This window comes from Hippocampus zosterae, chromosome 6 (genome assembly GCF_025434085.1).
Source record: "Hippocampus zosterae strain Florida chromosome 6, ASM2543408v3, whole genome shotgun sequence".
Classification (NCBI taxonomy): domain Eukaryota; kingdom Metazoa; phylum Chordata; class Actinopteri; order Syngnathiformes; family Syngnathidae; genus Hippocampus; species Hippocampus zosterae.
In genome coordinates, this window is record NC_067456.1 from 13,545,264 (window position 1) to 13,563,834 (window position 18,571).

The following is an 18,571-nucleotide window of genomic DNA, read 5'->3' on the forward strand; positions in this document are numbered from 1 at the left end:
GTGTTGCTTCACTGATAGTCCTTCAGGGTTAGAATACCTTTATGCAAAAATACAAGTGCAGAGTTCGATTACGGCTGCAGCCTTTCCTGTGTGGCATTTCATGTTTTCCATGTGCCTGCGTGGGTTTTCTCTAGGAACTCCGGTTTCCTCACACATTCAAAAAACATGCATGGCAGGTTAATGGAACACTCTAAATTGTCCCTGGGTGTGAGTGAGAGCGCAGATGGTTGTTCGTCTCTGTGTGCCCTGTAATTGGCTGGAAACTGATTCAAGGTGTCCCCCGCCTACTGCCCGAAGACAGCTGGAATAGGCTCCAGTACGCCCGTAACCCTTGTGAGGATAAGCGGATTAGAAAATGGATTGATCACTATTAAATCCGAGAACCTGACAGTCATGAAATGTTCAAGCCACCAGGGAAGAAAAAGAAATCCACTGATGTGAACAACTGCCTTGGAATTGGACAGCTTGTCGTCAGTAGGGTCGCAGGTGAACTGGAAATTAGCAGATCTGACTTTAGGAGAGAGGAAGAGTAAACCCTTCATTCATACTATATGACAGTGCGGGGATTCACAATGTGTGAGTGAGAACTGTATGTCACAAGAGAAAAGAGGTGCATGCAGAGAATGAAGGGCACATTGGGTGCAAACTCAGAATAATAACGGTGGACATAAATAGGTCAGTGCACTCTTGGTAAAATGCCAGGCGCTTGTGGTTTGAAGAAACAAGACCAAGATAAAACACTTCAACAACCTTTCGACTATTATTTCAAAATCTGTAGAAATAAATTTATGTGTATTTACATACAGTACATATATAATCCATCCATTTTCCAATTCGCTTTATCCCCACTAGGGTCGCGGGTGGTGCTGGAGCCTATCCCAGCCGTCTTCGGGCACTGTGAGGTCAACGCGCTAACCGCTGGACCATCGGGCTGCCACACACACACGCACACACACACATAGATAGATATTTCAGGAGGGGATATGATAACAGTATTTTTTTCATCCGACTCAGGCCAGTCTGCACCTGAGACTGAGGCACAGCTCATTAACTGCAGCAACCTCTCTATTTCCTCGTTTGAGGTGTGCCTGGAGGGGTTCCATCTGATTGGGACAGGCTATGCAACAGGTTATTTTCCTTTCCGAGCATCGTGCATAATTTCCTTGTTGGACCTGGAGTTCCATTACCCTTCAGCATCATGAGCATTCCGCATGCTAGCAAGAAAAAAAGCTGCCCAAAACAATATTTGGTGAAGTTTTATCGTTACTATTTATATATATGCATTTTATTTTTTATTACTTTATTTTTTAAACATATTGGACTTTTTGTTTCGTTCTATTTCAATACGTTCGTCATGTACCTGAAGTAGGATTTACCAAACACGTACAATACGAGGAAGTTTACTCCCTCTGCTGCCATCTAGTGATTATTTTGCAAAAGGTGTACTGGTATCTTTGGGCTCGGCTCAATGTGAGTGAGTGAGTGAGTGAGTGAGTGAGTGAGGAACACACCCTACGTATTACAGTATTGTTGACTTGCCACATACAATATGGCGGACGCGCCAACGTGAAACAGTAGCGCCTTCCCGCTCAATTAATATATTTAACTGTCGTCTTTCTTCACTTTGGTGCACTAAACTACATCGTGTCTTTGATAAACAATTCGTAGAAAATCTATAAACTGTTAAAATTTCGTTATCATTATATGGGAAATGACGTATAGTTTTATTTGCGACCTTTTTTGATGCATGTTGAGACTGATAACTTCCGGAGCGTCAGACAAATAAATACAAGTCATCTGGTTCTTATTATGTCGTCTTCTTACATCATGTCGACTTTTGGGTTTGTCGTTGTTGTCCTAACGGTCTCTCTACACCCTGGTAAGATGAATGGACATTTTAATGTCAGCATCCATAATCACTCACCTGCCTCCGGCGAGCACTGTTGATTGTATTGTTATTCTGTACAAAATGGGATGCTGTTATTATTTTTTTAAATTCGGAATGATTAAAACACGAGTTAACAATTTGTCATCTTTGTCATTCTTTGTGTTCATTTAATATATATTTTTTGTTTTGGGTTCTAAGGACATTCCATGTTCATCAAAGACCCTCTGGCATTCGAGAAACACAATTCTCTGGTAAGTCTTTTTTTTTTTTTAAGAAAGAATTCTACTCGATTGCTTAACATGTGTGCTTATTGGGTGTTACTGCAAGCCCACCAAAATACACCAACATAGTAGTTTGGCTTCCACATTTTATCATGTATCAGTCATAACAATTTCTGTTTTTGCCATCTTGTTGTCAGAAGGCTATCTGCTCAGAGTGCAGACAGATCATCCAGCTATCTGCCAACATGATCCCCAGCAAAGATAGTAAGGTGATGATTGCTCAAATTACTCTTACTGAAAAATGAATGGCCTGATGAAAATGTGGCTTTTGCAACCAATTACTTTACAGTACACACATTCCATGTAGTCTTGCTTGAGTGCTAATGGCATTTTTCCGTGATTTTCCAGGAGCGCGTGTATGAAACCTTGTCTGCACTATGCCAGCAACTCCCGGGCAAACAAGCATTGGAATGTGACTCTCAGTTGAAGATGGATTTGCCCCAAATCCTGCTGTTACCACTTAATCACAGGGTATGTTTTGTCCTTATGAGAGAAGTGAACAAATTGAATTGAGTTTTACGATAAGGTGTGATTCCCTTTTCTAGGATAGGAGAGATATCTGCTCGGCTTTCGGGCTGTGCGCTGTCCACAAAGATGAGATTGCACTTCCCCAGCATGACAATGGGGAAGTCGTACCTGCACTCACCAACACGCACGTGAGTAAGAAAACACAGAAGTGGAATGTATTCCAAACATTATGACCCCTTTGCACAATCTAACGAGAAACTATGTACAAAAGTGAGAACGGGTTAGCTGGGAAAGGATAAGCATGATAGAAGATAGAGGGATGGATGATAAACAAACCTTGAAGTCATGGTTAACCATGCTTTGCCCAAATTAAATGACAAATGCAAGAAAAAAATACACTTGGCAGTATAGCCTGGCTCAGCTGTCTATGCTACAAGACAAACAAACTTATTTTGCTGCTACACACAAAGTGAATTTACTAAATAAATTGTTCTTTTTTTAAGGGAAAAACTATTGTACATTCATAACATATTGGTCATATTTTTATAATTTAATAAAACTCTTGCTTCAGTTCCCTAGGATTAACTTACAAAAAGACAAACCAAAAAAATGCTCTACAATGTGAGAATGTTGCTCCTCCAATGTAATCGGATTCGCAAAACTGCTCCGTACAAAAAAAAGCGCATTTTCATGTGGTTCGAATGTGTAGTGCTTATGCCCTACATAGCGTCCTCAATGTATCTGAAAAAGTAGTGAACAGTAAACATTCTTTTCTACATCTTTTCATCCAGGAGCAGTTCAACCCAGCTTGCACCCTGTGCCTGTTTGTCATCAAGAAACTGGAGACCCTGTTGCCTCAAAACATGACTGAGGTCTTGTTTTAGTCTGTTTTTGCTGTCACCCTTTGTTGTGTCTATTGTCTCTCACCATTTCTTTTCTTCTTCCCGCAGGATGCGTTGATGAAGCTCATAGACGAGGTCTGCGATCTCCTCCCTCAGAGCTACAAGGACGAGTGCGATGACTTTGTTAGCAAATATGGCGTACAGATAGTGGAGTTCCTGCTGTCTTCGGCCGCCCCTCACACCATATGTGCACTGCTGCACATATGTTTGTTCAGGGACTCTAATGTGCCAGGTCAGTAGCAGCTTCGTTGACAGGAATGCTGTATTTCCAACTTTCTCACCCAGTTATGATGCTGTGATAACTTCGCAGAGGTTCCGGTCCCCTCGGACTGCGATTCATGCCGTACGCTGGCTGTGCTGAGCCGACTTCAACTGGGTGTCAACGCCACAAAACCTGAGACGTCCTCCTTCCTGCGGTCTGTGTGTGGTCGTCACCCCAATTCCATCCCAAAGGTGTGACTCTTAGCTCACGAGATGTTTCAAATCTCTATTGGGCTTGGGTTCTTGTGTTCTTGCGTGGCTTATGTAGGTACGCTGGCTACCTTACAGGCCCCCAAAAAATTCTTGTTATAATAATTGGCGTCAAAACTGCCTGTCGGGGTCAATGTCCCTTTACATCAATAAGTTATTGTCTTTTTGTTGTTGTTGTTGTTGTTCAGTGTGAGGCGTTCACAAAAATCTATGGCACAAGACTGCAGGAGGTTTTGGAAAACCAGGTGGACCATGTAGACATTTGTGAAGTAAGTGCAGAGTACAAACCACTTCACGGGACTGAAGTTACATTTGTCTTGAAAAGTCAGAGTTATGATGCAAAAACTTAACCATTTTTGTGCCATTGTGCAGTTTGTCATCACCTTTGTTTGTCCCTTTAGAGAGCTGATCTGTGCACTAAAAAAAAGTCAAAGCTGGTGGGAAGCAATCCCTGCACTTGGGGGCCAAGCTACTGGTGCAGAGACACAAACACAGCTCAGAAGTGTGGTGTAAGTAATAGACGCAAACACGCATAAAGTGCAGGGAAAGAGATTAATTTGTAGATATGTTTGTTGCAAACACGATTCAACATATACAGTACTTCACCTAGTTCCAAACCTTATGGATGGGCACCATGCTAATGGAAGGCAGGGGGGGCTACCACTGGGTGGCAGTATTGTATAGTCCTCACAGAATATGTGCAACTGTCCTCATTTAACATGCAACTCTTTTGAAGTGTATCCAAGCTTATGGAAAACTGATTTGATCAAAACTTTGTAGAGGTAGTCTTGGCTAATTGCTTGCATCTCCTAAAATCCCTCAATAGATTGGCTTGCACTTGAGTATTTTACTTGCATTATCACTATTTAACCTCCAACATTCCCATTGGTTTGCCACCTAGAAGCATAAGATAAGATATGTACCGGTACTTAGATTTCTCTTCTTTGTAATTGATGGTGTGCCTGTGTTCTCCTTTCAGAACGTGGCCTTCTGTGAGAAGCACATGTGGAAGAAGTGAAAAGCTCTTCATCGACTACATGCACATACACGCACAGTCGCATAATTATTTGCCTGATATACTTAACATTTTTGTAATGTAGGTTTTTTTTTCCACCTCCCTATGTTTGTCTGCATGAAAAATGTGACTTACAGTCACCACTTGTTCAGTTGTCCTCTGATCAAAGATTGTGGAAATAGTCTGTGGCTAATATTAAATATCTTCAGATGATTGAAAGGCAATGGGAAGAGCTATATTGTTTTTGCGCAGTTGGGGCAGAAGAATGTTTATTTAGGAAACATGAACATAAAAACAAATACTGGAAAAAATACAAATGTGATTTTTTTTCTGACCAAAAAAAGAAAAAAAATCCTGTTACTGTTTTGTGATGCTCCTTTTAACCACTACGCACCGGTGTGGTTGTTCATGTCCTTATCATTCTCCTGTCGCTTCCAAATCTACAAGACATGAAAATGAAATCTATCTATCTGAATACCACTGAAGAAAAACAATAAGCCCTCTGTTGATTTGTTTGTCCAGTGGAGCCACAAAGGTTGAACACAACGAATTCCAAAATGCCGGCGCCCAATTTGTCGCGATTCCAAAATATGTTTTCGTCTACACCAGGGTCCAACTGAGTATTACAAACTGATCTTGCACAGGCCAAGTGTTAACTTTTTTAACGTATGTGCAAAAAGGTAACTGTTAATATTAAAATGTAAAAACTAAAATTCTGTTTCATGATAAGGCTGGCTACTGAGGTCATTTGAATCATAGATGTGGCTTGGGATCTCACAATTCATTTTTAGAATGAATCCTTTAATCTCTGTTTGGTTGAGGTTTTGCAACATTAGCCGATCTTTTCTGTCACACATGATTTTTTTTTCATTAAAATGTTACGGGCATTCAACTTGAGAGGTTCTACTGGACATGATATAATTTTTAGACATTTCTGTAAAAAGTATGAATGAGTGGATGAGCCTGTCACAGCCATTGCTTCTGTTCTATCGTGTACATTTGTATCTGTTGTATTGTTGAAAAATATGTACTGGTAATCTTGTTGCAGAATCACAACGGTGACAATCTCTGAACTCAGTACTCACAATAAAAACTGTATGAATAACTATTATGTAATAGAACTCCAGCAACACCGACACACGTAGACGGCTCACCTGGATATAGGCCTCCGATAGAGTGATCATCTGGGGGAGGATATCGATCACCTGTAGATCCTGCATCTCATACCACTTCCCAGTTCCCTGATGGGACACAAACGGGTGGTCAGCAGAACCGAGACCAATCAAGGTATTATACAAAAAACACTGCTCGACATTGTATAGTGCGTGCCCTTATAATGTATTCATAACCCTTTGCACTTTCGTCACATTTTGCCACCTCCCAACCACAATAAAAATTAAAAAAAAAAGATTTTATATGACCAAACATTACAAAGTAGCACAAAATTGTAGAACGGAAATGATATAGTTTTCACAATTTTAAGCATAAATCTGATCTGATTGTACTCAACCCACCTATCGCAATGGTTTGTCGAGCAACCTTTAGCTGCAATTACAGCTGTGTGTCTTTTCACATGTGGACTGACATTTTTGTCCGTTCTTTGCAAAACAGCTCAAAATGGAGAACATCATTGTCTTGACAGACACTTTTCACAGTGGGGTGGTGCATTCAAGGTGATGAGCAACAGAGAAATTGAGAACAAAGAAATTCAACTTTGGTCTCAACTGACCGAAGCATCTTCCTTCCCCATCATGTGTGCAGTGTGCCCGAAATGGCTTGAGGCAAAATGCAAAAGGGACTTCTTTTACCTTTCTTTCAACAATGGGCATTATTCTCGCTGCTCTTTCATTAAGATAAGCGTAATTGTTCTGTTGACAAATTCCCCCATCAGAGCTGTGGATTACTGCAGCTCTTGTCCATTAGTAGACAGCCATATGTTGCTAGGTGTGCAGTCGTGGCATAGTTTTGCCATTGTTGGATCACATATTTATAACCTAACCCTGCATTAAACTTCTTTACAACTTTATCCCTAACGTGTCTGGTGAATGCCTTCATCTTTTTAATTCTATTGTTCAAGTTCATGACTGTCCCAAAATGGGAGATTGGGGGGCGGGGGGTTCAAGGGGTAGGACTACTTTTCCATGGTACTGTACATCTTTAGACTACACCTACGTGATGCAAGACATGTATCCTGTAGGCTCCTTCAGTTGGTTTCCCATCATGCACCACATTGGCAACCAGGTCATATGTCGTATTCTTCTCCGTGACTTGGGCTTCTTCTGTCAAGTACTCACGAAGATCTACATTCCTGATTGAGAGAACACAACACGAACATTTGAAACCACTCAGTTCACTGACTTCTTTTGACTCACACGTTTGGTGACGGGTATGTCCGTTTCCTTGACTCAACACCGTGATGGACACAAGGCTGGCAACGCTTACGTGATGGGGAAGTTGACGATGGTTGGGTTCTTCTCCACAAAGAAGTTATTCTTTGTGAACCTTTTGATGCAAAAGATGAGGTACGGTGGGAGTTTGGTCAACTGGAACCTTTTCAGAAAATTCTCCTTATAGGTTTTATACTCCTGGAAAACACATCAAACGGAATGCTGCTTTTTCTTAAGCACATATTGACCTTTTTCGAGTCAGTCAAGCGTGCCCTTCTAGCTTGAAGTTATTCAATAATACAAATGGAATGCAAACACGAGCCAAATAATTGTGCACATGGTACATGTTAAACCACTGATGAACTGTTGTTACCTTCTCTGTGCTGCCATTGAACTTGCCCAGAATGTTGAAGAGAGGGACTTGTGGGATGATAAGCTGCTCCTTCTCATCCTTGTACAAGGGGGCCGTTGGAAGGTCTAGGGTCAGGAACAAAAACGTGGACTCTGACATCTGCTCCTGGTACTCGTCGGTCAGGAGCAGCGCCTCCTTTTCCTCTGGTGTCTGGAAGCATTTAAACATCGTGAGAATTCATCAAATGAGTAGAAAAGTAGCCAAAGTGGGGAAGTGGAGTGGTGCACTCTTTATAGACCATCATACACTTCAAGGGGAAATATTTAGTAACTATTGCATTTGTTTCTCGTATTTTGGTGGTTAAATCACAGGTGGTCAAAGTATAGCCTGCTTTGTTCTTTTAATCAGGTCCACCGATCCCTTAACAACAGTTGCCTTGTCCCCCCCCCCCCCCCCCCCCCTAAAATGTGTTCGATAAAATGTATTTATGAGTGTGCAGCAATTTTCTATTCAAGTACTCATTTATCTAATGCTGCGGTGTCAAACTCATTTTTGTCATGGGCCGCATTGTAGTTACTTTTTTACTTGAAGGGCCATTATGAATTTTGGGAAACCATATGAATTTTTACATACACAGCGCACAACAAATTGATGAATAACTAGGTTCTAAAATCAGAAGTCAAGAATAATGACTGTTATTGTGGATTACATATGACAATTTGAAATTTTGGTTCAGACTTCAGCAAGCATCATGGAACTTGACATGCTTGATTTGCTTTCACAGGCCACATAAAATGATGTGGCGGGCCAGATCTAGCCCCTGGGACTTGACTTTGACACCTGTAATATATTGAAACAATTTGTCATTGTGATTTATTATAAATTAAAAATGTGGTTTAAAAAAAGATTCTGTATCTGTTTTTTGGTTGCTTTTTTTACGATTGTCGCAATTATATTTCATCCATTTATCCATTATCTGATCCACTTATCCTCATGAGGGTCACGGGCATGCAGCCAAGTGCGGGGAACACAAAGACAAACAACCATTCGCGCTCACAATCACACCAACACAGAATCTTAAGACTGTTCACTGAAACCATCATGCATGTTTTTGGAATGTGGAATGAAACAGGAGTACCCAGAGGAAACGGGTACTCGCAGGCACATGGGGAGCATGCAAACTCCATACAGGGAGGCCAGAGCAGCACACAAACCTATGGCCTCTGCACTGTGAGGCAGACGCGCTTACCAGTCAACCACTGTGCTGACAATTACTATTCATTCATTCAATCATTCATTCATTCATCTTCCGAGCCGCTTGATCCTCACTAGGGTTGCGGGGGGTGCTGGAGCCTATCCCAGCTGTCTTCGGGCAGTAGGCGGGGGACACCCTGAATCGGTTGCCAGCCAATCACAGAGCACACAGAGACGAACAACCATCCACGCTCACACTCACACCTAGGGACAATTTAGAGTGTTCAATCAGCCTGCCACGCATGTTTTTGGAATGTGGGAGGAAACCGGAGCACCCGGAGAAAACCCACGCCAGCCCGGGGAGAACATGCAAACTCCACACAGGGAGGCCGGAGCTGGAATCGAACCCGGTACCTCTGCACTGTGAAGCCGACGTGCTAACCACTGGACTACCGGGCCGCCCCAATTACTATTCAATCATTTCTAAATAACATTATAATGTGATGGATTTATTTACCGGTAAATCGGATATTTTACATAGACATTTTTAGTTTTATTTACCTCATCTACAATGACCTATTTGTTCGTGTCAAAAATCAAAAGTGGCCCTTGAGCACAAATGTTTGTCCCACAAGACTCACAAGATCTGGGTGTGGTAGCTTCTTTGAGAATATCCGCATGGAACCTTGAAACGCTTTTGTCAGGATTGCTATATGGCGGGGAAAAAAAAAATCAGGATTACATTTATAGTTTTACAAAATTAGATGCGTATGTATTGCCTCCCACTCACTTGGCTTTTTCTTTGTACCGCCAAGAGCACCATGCAGCGCATTCAAAAACCATGTCATGAAGTCCACAGCGTCTCCTACAGAACACACATCACAGGCCTACAGTCATTGCCAGAGAAAAGCATTGCATTCAATCTGTATACTTCCCAACTGCGAGCACAAAATTGTGACCTTGCTTGGTGATTTGGAAGTTCTTCTTGCTGCACAGCACCACAGCCTGGAGCATCTCATGAGGAGAGACGTGAGCTTTGAAGTTTCTCGGATTCCAAAGTTTGCGCATCAGCTCACCGAAACGCTGCACCAGGAGGAACATGATATCCCCCGGTGGTCTGCGGATACCTCGATAGTTTTCCTCCTCGAGAAAGTAGTTCCGCAGTGGCGGGACGTTGGAAAAGGCCTTGAAGAGACAAAGCAGGTTCAGTATAATAACAACCTCTCGGCAATCAGCGTTCCATAAAATGAAGAAATATCACTCATACCTGCAAGACCACATTCGCGTAGTCATTGGCTTTAATGTTGTTGAGGCCAACAATGCCTGGCAGATAAGTCGTGCCATCATAGGCTCTGTAAAGTTTGCCCTGCTTGTCCAAACCCGAAATGTGCGGCTTGGTGAATGTTGGTTTGAGCACATACTGTGGAAGTAAATGAGAAGGAATTTCTGAACCACCTCAGTGAAAAGATGGTAGAAAACAAATGATCATGCGCAAAGTCACAGAAGTACATTTGCACTGAATACCCGCATAAGATAACAAAAGATGAAAAATTATGAATTTACATAGATAATAATGGCGATATTGAGGTATTAATTGAAGATATTTAGGATGAGTTTTGAGTTGTAGTACTGCATAACTGTACTGTCTGAAACACAGGTGAGTTTCATATTCTACACTGCTCAATGTATGAGTTTGACAAGTAAGCTTATCAATTTTGCAGTGAATAGCAATTATCAGACTTGATAATAAAATGTACATCTGCTGGGATTCTTGTGAATTGATTGCTCTTTTTTAGTGAGAATTTAGCTTTGTTGGTCATCTTTACAACATGAATGAATTTGTGGTCAAACTTAATTTGTAACTCACAGCCCATTTTTGTGGCCGGGAAAAACATTTGCTGGGTGCAAGGTGGCCAATTGGCCATGAGGAAAGTGAGGCTGTTGCTGAGGCGAATTCTGTGCTGTGGCGAATTCACATCAGGTCTTGAGGAGAGCCACTTTCTGTGAGGCATCTACCCGTAGCATATTGTTCATCAAACTGACTCTCAGTCTGTTTAAACTAGCATTGTGTCGTGTCATATGATTACCGGTAATGTTGCCTACATGGCGTTTTTGCAACATGAAAATGAAATGCCTTTATCTGTGATTCTGTCAGCCTTAGAAAATGGATGGACGTTATGCTGGGACAAAATGAACACATCCTTATCCTTGGTGAACAAACTGCTAACTCACCGTAATGTCTTCTAGTGAAGAGTCAATGATCTCATAGTTGTCAGGCAGACAATAAAACTTGAGTGTGTGCAAGTTGAGGAAGACATGGTGGGTGAACTGTACACTGTGGGTGTACGCGTGGGATTTCAAACCTCGACCTACACAGGGAAGTAAATGGCAAGTAAGTACAATTTAATAACTAGAAAATGATGATTCATTGAGACAATGTACATACCCTGAAAGTACTTCCCACATATGAGGCAGGCATAAACGTTGATGTGTGACAGCGAGATTGAGCAGAGCTTCTCAAAGTCGAAATCCAGCACACTCCTGAGGGACAAACACAAAAAAGTATGGGATGAGCCTGCAAACTTGTTATCATTCAGCACTGAGATCTGTACACAACCGAATCCATCTTGCCTGTTAATGGTGTCAAGATACGGACAGTGACGGCTTCGTCGGTCCTCCGCAACACGACCTCGTCTTTTTATGACTGGCACTGCAACATGAGGTGAAGCAAACAGGTGTTGAATTGTTTCATTCATTTCAAGGTTCACACTGGCTAGCCAAATACGCTAGTATGCAATAACAGATGAGAAACTAGCATGTAAATAAATATCAGTATTTTGTTTTGTTTAGATATTATTGTTAATATTAACAATAATATTTGTTGCTGAGGATGTGGGACTGGGCCAAACTGTATTAAAACTATCGCGAGGGAGTATTGCGTTGACATTAGCAACGTGCTAATCCAAAGAGCAGAATGAATGTTGTAATTTATTTTCCCCCACCGTCCTCGTTATCTTCGTTGTCCACGTCATCTTCTCGTTCTCGCTTCAGAGAATCCATTGCCGTTATCATAATGTAGGTTATTGTGGCAAGCAGAAAGATCTCACGACTAAAAACTTATTTCACACAAACCAATCGGTCGAACACGAAACGCGTCGAAGCCCGCCGTGCTACGTCACGAACTGCGACAAAAAGATTCTGCCGGCATAAAAAAAACAACCAATAGTTTACTGGAAATTATAAATCCTCATTATAAATAAAGGCATCTAATTTCGTAAAACAAATATATTATTACAGGACATATTTAAAGCGTTAAAAGCAACACTCACCTTTCATAAACATTAATCGACTGAAAATAACAAATTCTATATTCCGTCTGCCCTATGTTGTGACATTGTTTCATTCAAGTTCTATGAAATAATATGTGTATTTTTGTATTTAATTTTATTGTATTTTATTTAGAAACGTGTTCCCGCTTAACTTTGCCCCCGGAAGTGTTGTTGTTGGTCATGAACTCACTCGCAGATAGCCATGTAGCTTTTTGTCATACTCCTGTGGGTCCTTTGCGTTACTGGCATAATTATACTGGCACATTCGTGGATTATGTCTGCTGAAATGGATATTTTTAGAGACGAAGAAACGCACGATCTGAAGTACAAACGGGGCGGGCGTTTGGACATGAGCCACGGTTTCCTGCACCATATCCGCAAGAACCAGATTGCCAGGTGGCTACAGCTAATAGTAGCGGCTACAATGTTAGCAAACATCGATTATTGTCCTAGAGTCGATCCAGTCTCAACTAATTAATGGAGCAATGCAAATACTCTGGGGAGATTATTTCGACATGGTTGTGTTTTACATACAGCTCAATACAAGGACGCACTTGAGTCGTAGTTTTTGGTTCGCTATCGCACACACGTCTAAAGTTTGTGACATGTTTGTGAGGGAGGAGTTAGCATGTAATGCCAGTTCAGTATAAAGTTGGTGTAGGGGGGAAATTGAATGCAAATACATAGACATGCATTTGTTATTCGGGTGGTCTTACTTCAGGGGTGTCCAAAGTCAGTCCTCAAGGGCCGCTGTCCTGCCTGTTTTCCAGCTTTCCCCGGAGCAACACACCTGGTTCAAATAATCAGGATCGTTCTAATGCTGCTTCAGAGCTGGCTGATGAGCTGATCACCTGAATCGGGTGTGTTGCGGCCGGGAGACCTGGAAAATAGGCAGGACAGTGGCCCTCCAGGCCCGAAGCTGGACATGCCTGTCTTACTTTCACAATTATCATAGGAAGTACCGTTATAAGTTCTGCTTTTAAGCAAAATGCAGGGCTCCAGACTGTTCCTAAATGCTAGCATTTTCTCTTACAGTTGAGCTTTTTTTTTAACATATGCGATCAGCAAATTTGCTGGGTTATTTTCTTGAATACTTTTTGTTGCAGACAAACCTCTGCTCCACACGTCAGCATATTTATCAGTAATATACAGTAGTAACAATGAGTAGGAATATGAATATTTACTTGGCAAATCAATACACAGTTTTCTAATTGCAGTCCTAAATGTTCAGTTTGGGCCCACTGTGCTCCTTGTAATGACAATTAGTCTGGAGCCCTGAAAGGCGACACAGTTGTTGAAGAACATTGAGTATAACAAATGTACTCCAAATTAGGATTTTTAAATAACACTAGGAGCAATATTTTGAAAACCATCCTTTAGATGAACATATTTGTATATTTTACAAACTAGCTTGTTACAGTTGCTACTCGGAATTCTGTAGTCCATTGCCAATATGTTTAGCACAATGTATATGGTACTTTTAAATGAGTGGCTAGAACAGACCTCACCAACTCTGTTCCTCAAGAGCCTATCCTGCATGTTTTAGATGTTTCCCATTAATGAATCATACGGAGTCTTTTTTTTTTTAATGTATTGAATGGTGAACCCTACCTCTCAACCTCACCCATGACACAAATGAGAACAAATGCTTCTGAAAATTATTGGCTGGACAATCTGACTATTGATGTTTTTCTTTGCCTCCAAGAGATGACTATGACAAAGAGGTGAAGTTAGCCAAAAAAGCTGAACGGAGGAGGCACACTACAACTCCTCAACGGCCCAGGCGACCTGACATTCAGGTTTACCATCCCCGACAAAGACGTAAGGCATTGTTATGATTGAGTCTTGTTGACTGTCATTAGTTTTCAAGGTCGAAGGGAAGTCACATTCTCTAATTGTCATGTTTTAGATGAATCTGAACCTCAGGCGAGCACCGAGGCAGAAGAGTGGAACGAGAGCGGCTCAAGCACCGAAACAGAAATGCAGGGAACCGAACTGTTCTGGCTCGACTATCAGGCAGACTCGGGGACCATTACATCCTTCATTGTGCATAAGGTGGCTGAACTGCCCTCTGTACAATTGTGTGCATGTTCAATTTTCATCTCTTGGTAATCTGTTTCTCTTTTCCCCAAGGACGATAAGCCATCAAGGGTGGTAGAACGCGTCGCTGAAAAGAACGTCCTGGATTTAGCCATGAGGGCAGTCCTGGAGGTCCGCATTCGAAAAGAGATGGACAAAAGGAGAGATAAACGCTGAGGGAGGATTGTTAAGTGTGTAGTTTGCAACAGCCGCACAGTAGGCACAGACCTGCCCACAACGTCAGCATCCTGATTAGATGGAAGGCTGCAGACAGAGCTGGTGGGAAGAAGGACCCGGATAATTGTGTCAAGTAGGCAAGCACAGATCCGATCCGCATTCCTGTTGCGATTTAAAAACAAGGATGTATGGACGAGGGCAGTCGTAGCCGCATTTCACCCACCTTGTGCTGTTGTCTCCTCTGATCCACATCATCGGGGAGCACTGTGCACATTACGTTACATGTTCTATATGACCATGGAAAGTACCGGTAATACCCCTTTCCTACTGCTGCAAAACCACGGGTAAACACGCTTTTTTGGGCAGTGGGAAAGGCTCACTGGCCAATGTCTATCCATGTCCACCAGCACGCCATCGGAGGTGGGTTGTGATCGCCTCCAATCGCAATTTGAAAGCCTAACACCGGACTTCTCGGTAATTACGTGATGACATAGGGCGGTACGTGATGCATCATAACCGCGCGCCATCGGTCTCGTATATAGCAAAATATCAACATAAAGAACAAATCTGAGTCAAATGGCAAAGAATACAAGTGAGTTTTGAGGTGGGCTAGGAGATCGCCCCTTAAGCTGTTGTCTCAGTAGTGGCAAAAAGTTGATCCTCTGCTGCTTTTCGACCATTTTGAGGACAGTAAAAAGCATGATAAAAGAAAGAACACTCGCTTCCATGTTGCTTTGTCTACTACCAAGAAATCTGTTGCACTATCACCACACAATCACAGTGTGGTGACGTAACCAGACGCAAAGTGGTGGAAGGGAGGGTGCACGCAGAATCGCCTTCTGTTGGTCAATGGGAAAGGGACAATATGCCAATTGGTTGCGTGTCATCACGGATCACTACTACCCACTAATTTCAGTGGGAATGGGTATAAGAGAACGTTTCCTCTTTTATTGTTAACATTTTAAGTTTGAATAAAGTGCTGGAAGTCGCAAAACCCTATGTTTGTCAGTGTGGGTTTTAGCCTTGACCGTGTATTTATTTTGTGTCATTACCTCTAGTATTGTAATTTATTTTATTTTGGAGTAATGTATTTTGGCGGGCAACTTTTCTAATCTGTGATTTAATGTTTTTTGTTATATTTATTGCTCGGTGCAACCTTTGGAGCAAATAGCATTACAATGTGAACGTTTTCTACCTGTCAAATGAACAATAAATACTTTGGATACACGCGTATTGCTTTTCCAAGCGTCGATTCTGTTTGAACATATCCTGTGTTCTTTGATCACGTTCACGACAAACAGAAAGGTTTTATAAAGTTGCTTTCAGCAGGTGGCGACATAAATCAATGTTTCGAATGTGGAGTAGTCAAAATGTTTTAAAGTCGTACAGAATCATCCACCATGTTTTTAAATACATATAGTTTTGCACTGTGTTTAAATCCAAATTGCCACAATCCATCGTTTCGGAATCTGGTCTTTTTGGCCCACTTAAGCCACCGGTTGACTATCGTACACGGTTACTCGTTTCCGGTTCTGAATGGTTCGTAATTATGATCAGATTTGGATGCACCTGTGTTATTTTCTACATAACACAGAAATTTATCACATGGGAATAACTTTATAAATCTGCACCACTATACAATATTTAAATCAGAATCTGAAGTATAAATTCCCAAAACTAAAGCACCGGTTGGGGCAGACATTAAGATTCCAGAAAATGTAGCTCTCCAAGAAGGAACAACACACACAATTTTCTAAAGGGAAGAAATTAGCTTAAATTAGCTTGATGTTTAGTCAGACATTTTCTTACTCAAACAATGAGGAATGGCATTTTTAAATAAGTAAAGACACGTGGCTGACCTAACTTTAAGAACGTTATGCAAACTTTCAAGGAGGATCCAGATGTGCTCTGCTATTGGTGGGAAAGAAACACACCTCTTGTTCGGCTTCACTTCTCAACCAGCATGTGACTTGACCAGGGATCGGAGGAATGCCTTGCATTCCCACGAAGCTTCGTCTTGCGGCTCCAGCTTCACCGCCCCCCTACCCCATTCCCTTTGGGCTCAGCGATTGGCTAAAAAGCACCCAATCACACGCAAGGGGCACATGTGATTGGGCGTTTTTACACATTGACATTATATAAAGTACAAGTTTTCTGCTTGATAAACACCCTCAAGGGATGCTTGTTAATTCTTGAAACCCATGTCAATTTTATAACCTGCAAAGCAGCAGTTGAACTGGTTGAAAATAAGTGCCTTTACACACGGCACAGTTTCATACATTACACATTTTGTTGCTCTTCTTCCTGTACAAGTTCAGCCGCTTCTAAACAAAGTAGAATTGTAATGGAATTTAGTTCAGTAACATATTGTGCAAAAGAAGACCACTGTCTAAATTGCGTGTGCTGTACAATAGGCCGGAAATAATGTTGTTACTATGTGTGTGGCCGTAAAACAAAGAGAAATAAAGCATCTAAAAGTATCTGACTATGCCACACCATCAGAGTAATTACAACCAAGGTATGCTGTCCAAATGTCACGAGGAGGCATGGAGTGATCAAGTACGTACTCGTTGGGCCTCACGCTTTCACAAGCTATCACGCAATGAAAAATATTGCATCAGCTGTCACCATACGCCTGCAGAAAATGTCACCGCCCTCGGGAAAATATCTGGCCTGAATCTGCGCTTGTGTCTGCACGGTGCCGATCACCAGCGGCTATGCTGGAAGTGACCCGACATAGTCCCACGAGGCCTCTCAGTCGATGTCAATGTTTTATGTTGTGCTCTTTGAATCCCTATAGCTAGCAGGAAGGACTTTAATTTGAACAACAACCTTTAAAGATAATAAGAGCAGCATCTATGGCTGTGCTTATTTCAAACGGAAAGCTGTCTCCAGAGTAAGGTAGAAGGTACACCTCTCAGAATGAGACAAAGCTCTGTTTGGAGTGTATACTGTGTGTGTGCGTAAGTGGGTCTCCTTCACTGTAGTCCTAGTGAAGGAGTTTCCCATTCAAGGCTGCAATATTGCAGGCCCACACTGGTCACGACTGGTTAAATATAGACGCTCAAATGAGCCACCACAGTAGTGGACATGCAAAGCCACTGTATTTACACTGTAAGGAAGGCAATCAGAATGTGATGATGTAACTTGTGCACAAATATAATGTAGCCTGATATACCGTTGTCGTGATCCAATTTAATGTGCAAAGCCATCTGTTCATGGCAAGAAATAAATATGTTGATCAATGACTTCACAGTCAAATGTGAACAGGGTCAAATGTCTGCTAAATTGATGATTATGGGCCACCTAGCCTTCTGCGTACATGACTAGCTTGAAACTATGAATACACAGAAAACTGCACCAAAGTGCATGAGACTCAAAGTTACAAAATACAGTAGCCAGCCCCACCGGTCCAAATTTTTAAGTCAGGCCAGAGTCTTCATGTTTCCTTTTTGATATAACGCAACTGATCAATAGAGAAACTGTGATCAGAGTAAAAACGCAACAACCAGCTGTCAGGAGCTTTGTGTCAATATAATAAAGCTAATAATAACAGAATGGGAAATGCTCCAGTGATCCTTTGCTAAAACAGGATTTGGTGGCGTGGCAGCTCAATACTGTATTTCCTCCAATTGTGGTCTCGGGTGTTTGTTGACTCAACTGCAATGAGTAGTTTATTTGAACTAAGAAGGCTATTTGAGAGCAGGCCACCTCTCTATTTGCCCAAGTGACAATAGTGTTTGACTGCTATATACTAGCGGTTTCTATTTGTATTTTGTAAGATTTCACACCGTCACATATCATTTGCACACCTGTCTCAACATTGCATTCAAAACACACAAGTGCAAAAGCTCCGGCAAAGCTGCATTCTCTCAATTTGCACTTCAGCGCTGATGTGCAGTGTATTGTTTGTAGTACATTTCATGTTATAGTATGGACAAAATAGGCTCTGGTGTCACACTACCGGTAATTACTTTTAACTACTACTTGCTGTAGTTCACGTAACTATCATTCTCCCAAAACTAAAT

General features: G+C 41.7%; 3 protein-coding genes across 6 annotated transcripts; 2 read left to right on the forward strand and 1 right to left on the reverse strand.

The window, feature by feature from the left end:
* The first annotated feature begins 1,553 nt into the window (after nt 1–1,553).
* Nucleotides 1,554–6,130, forward strand: sftpbb (surfactant protein Bb). Of its 2 annotated transcripts, none has more exons than XM_052067648.1 (11): nt 1,554–1,879; nt 2,087–2,139; nt 2,310–2,378; nt 2,518–2,640; nt 2,715–2,825; nt 3,429–3,509; nt 3,588–3,771; nt 3,850–3,992; nt 4,199–4,279; nt 4,412–4,519; nt 4,990–6,130. In XM_052067648.1, exons 1-11 carry the CDS (start codon nt 1,744–1,746, stop codon nt 5,026–5,028), a joined length of 1,128 nt encoding a protein of 375 aa, XP_051923608.1. In that variant the 5' UTR covers nt 1,554–1,743; the 3' UTR covers nt 5,029–6,130. The 2 variants fall into 2 exon arrangements, with proteins under 2 accessions (XP_051923608.1, XP_051923607.1); XM_052067647.1 differs by having other exon boundaries at nt 1,563–1,879; nt 2,307–2,378.
* On the reverse strand, nt 5,266–13,227 carry usp39 (ubiquitin specific peptidase 39). Of its 3 annotated transcripts, none has more exons than XM_052067641.1 (13): nt 13,004–13,227; nt 11,590–11,668; nt 11,405–11,499; nt 11,191–11,327; nt 10,226–10,378; nt 9,918–10,143; nt 9,749–9,823; nt 9,600–9,667; nt 7,786–7,974; nt 7,468–7,610; nt 7,198–7,333; nt 6,180–6,266; nt 5,266–5,465 (listed from the first exon to the last, which is right to left on the reverse strand). In XM_052067641.1, coding segments are annotated over exons 1-13 (1,443 nt in total). In that variant the 5' UTR covers nt 13,005–13,227; the 3' UTR covers nt 5,266–5,411. The 3 variants fall into 3 exon arrangements, with proteins under 3 accessions (XP_051923601.1, XP_051923602.1, XP_051923600.1); XM_052067642.1 differs by lacking the exon at nt 13,004–13,227 and adding an exon at nt 12,478–12,618; XM_052067640.1 differs by lacking the exon at nt 13,004–13,227 and adding an exon at nt 11,961–12,154.
* On the forward strand, nt 12,538–15,776 carry c6h2orf68 (chromosome 6 C2orf68 homolog). Its single transcript, XM_052067662.1, has 4 exons — nt 12,538–12,683; nt 13,993–14,108; nt 14,197–14,342; nt 14,421–15,776. Exons 1-4 carry the CDS (start codon nt 12,562–12,564, stop codon nt 14,541–14,543), a joined length of 507 nt encoding a protein of 168 aa, XP_051923622.1. The 5' UTR covers nt 12,538–12,561; the 3' UTR covers nt 14,544–15,776.
* Nucleotides 15,777–18,571: the final 2,795 nt, after the last annotated feature.

Excerpts from the sequence above, each read along its gene's own strand:
- c6h2orf68 (XM_052067662.1), top strand. The coding sequence starts at position 12,562 with ATGTCTGCTGAAATGGATATTTTTAGAGACGAAGAAACGCACGATCTG. Across the intron at positions 14,109-14,196 it reads TTACCATCCCCGACAAAGAC|ATGAATCTGAACCTCAGGCG; the intron begins GTAAGGCATTGT and ends GTCATGTTTTAG. Across the intron at positions 14,343-14,420 it reads CATCCTTCATTGTGCATAAG|GACGATAAGCCATCAAGGGT; the intron begins GTGGCTGAACTG and ends CTTTTCCCCAAG.
- usp39 (XM_052067640.1), bottom strand. The coding sequence starts at position 12,030 with ATGATAACGGCAATGGATTCTCTGAAGCGAGAACGAGAAGATGACGTG. Across the intron at positions 10,144-10,225 it reads ACGCGAATGTGGTCTTGCAG|GCCTTTTCCAACGTCCCGCC; the intron begins GTATGAGTGATA and ends TGTCTCTTCAAG. Across the intron at positions 5,466-6,179 it reads TATCGGAGGCCTATATCCAG|ATTTGGAAGCGACAGGAGAA; the intron begins GTGAGCCGTCTA and ends CATGTCTTGTAG.
- sftpbb (XM_052067647.1), top strand. The coding sequence starts at position 1,744 with ATGCATGTTGAGACTGATAACTTCCGGAGCGTCAGACAAATAAATACA. Across the intron at positions 2,641-2,714 it reads TGTTACCACTTAATCACAGG|GATAGGAGAGATATCTGCTC; the intron begins GTATGTTTTGTC and ends TCCCTTTTCTAG. Across the intron at positions 4,280-4,411 it reads ACCATGTAGACATTTGTGAA|AGAGCTGATCTGTGCACTAA; the intron begins GTAAGTGCAGAG and ends TTGTCCCTTTAG.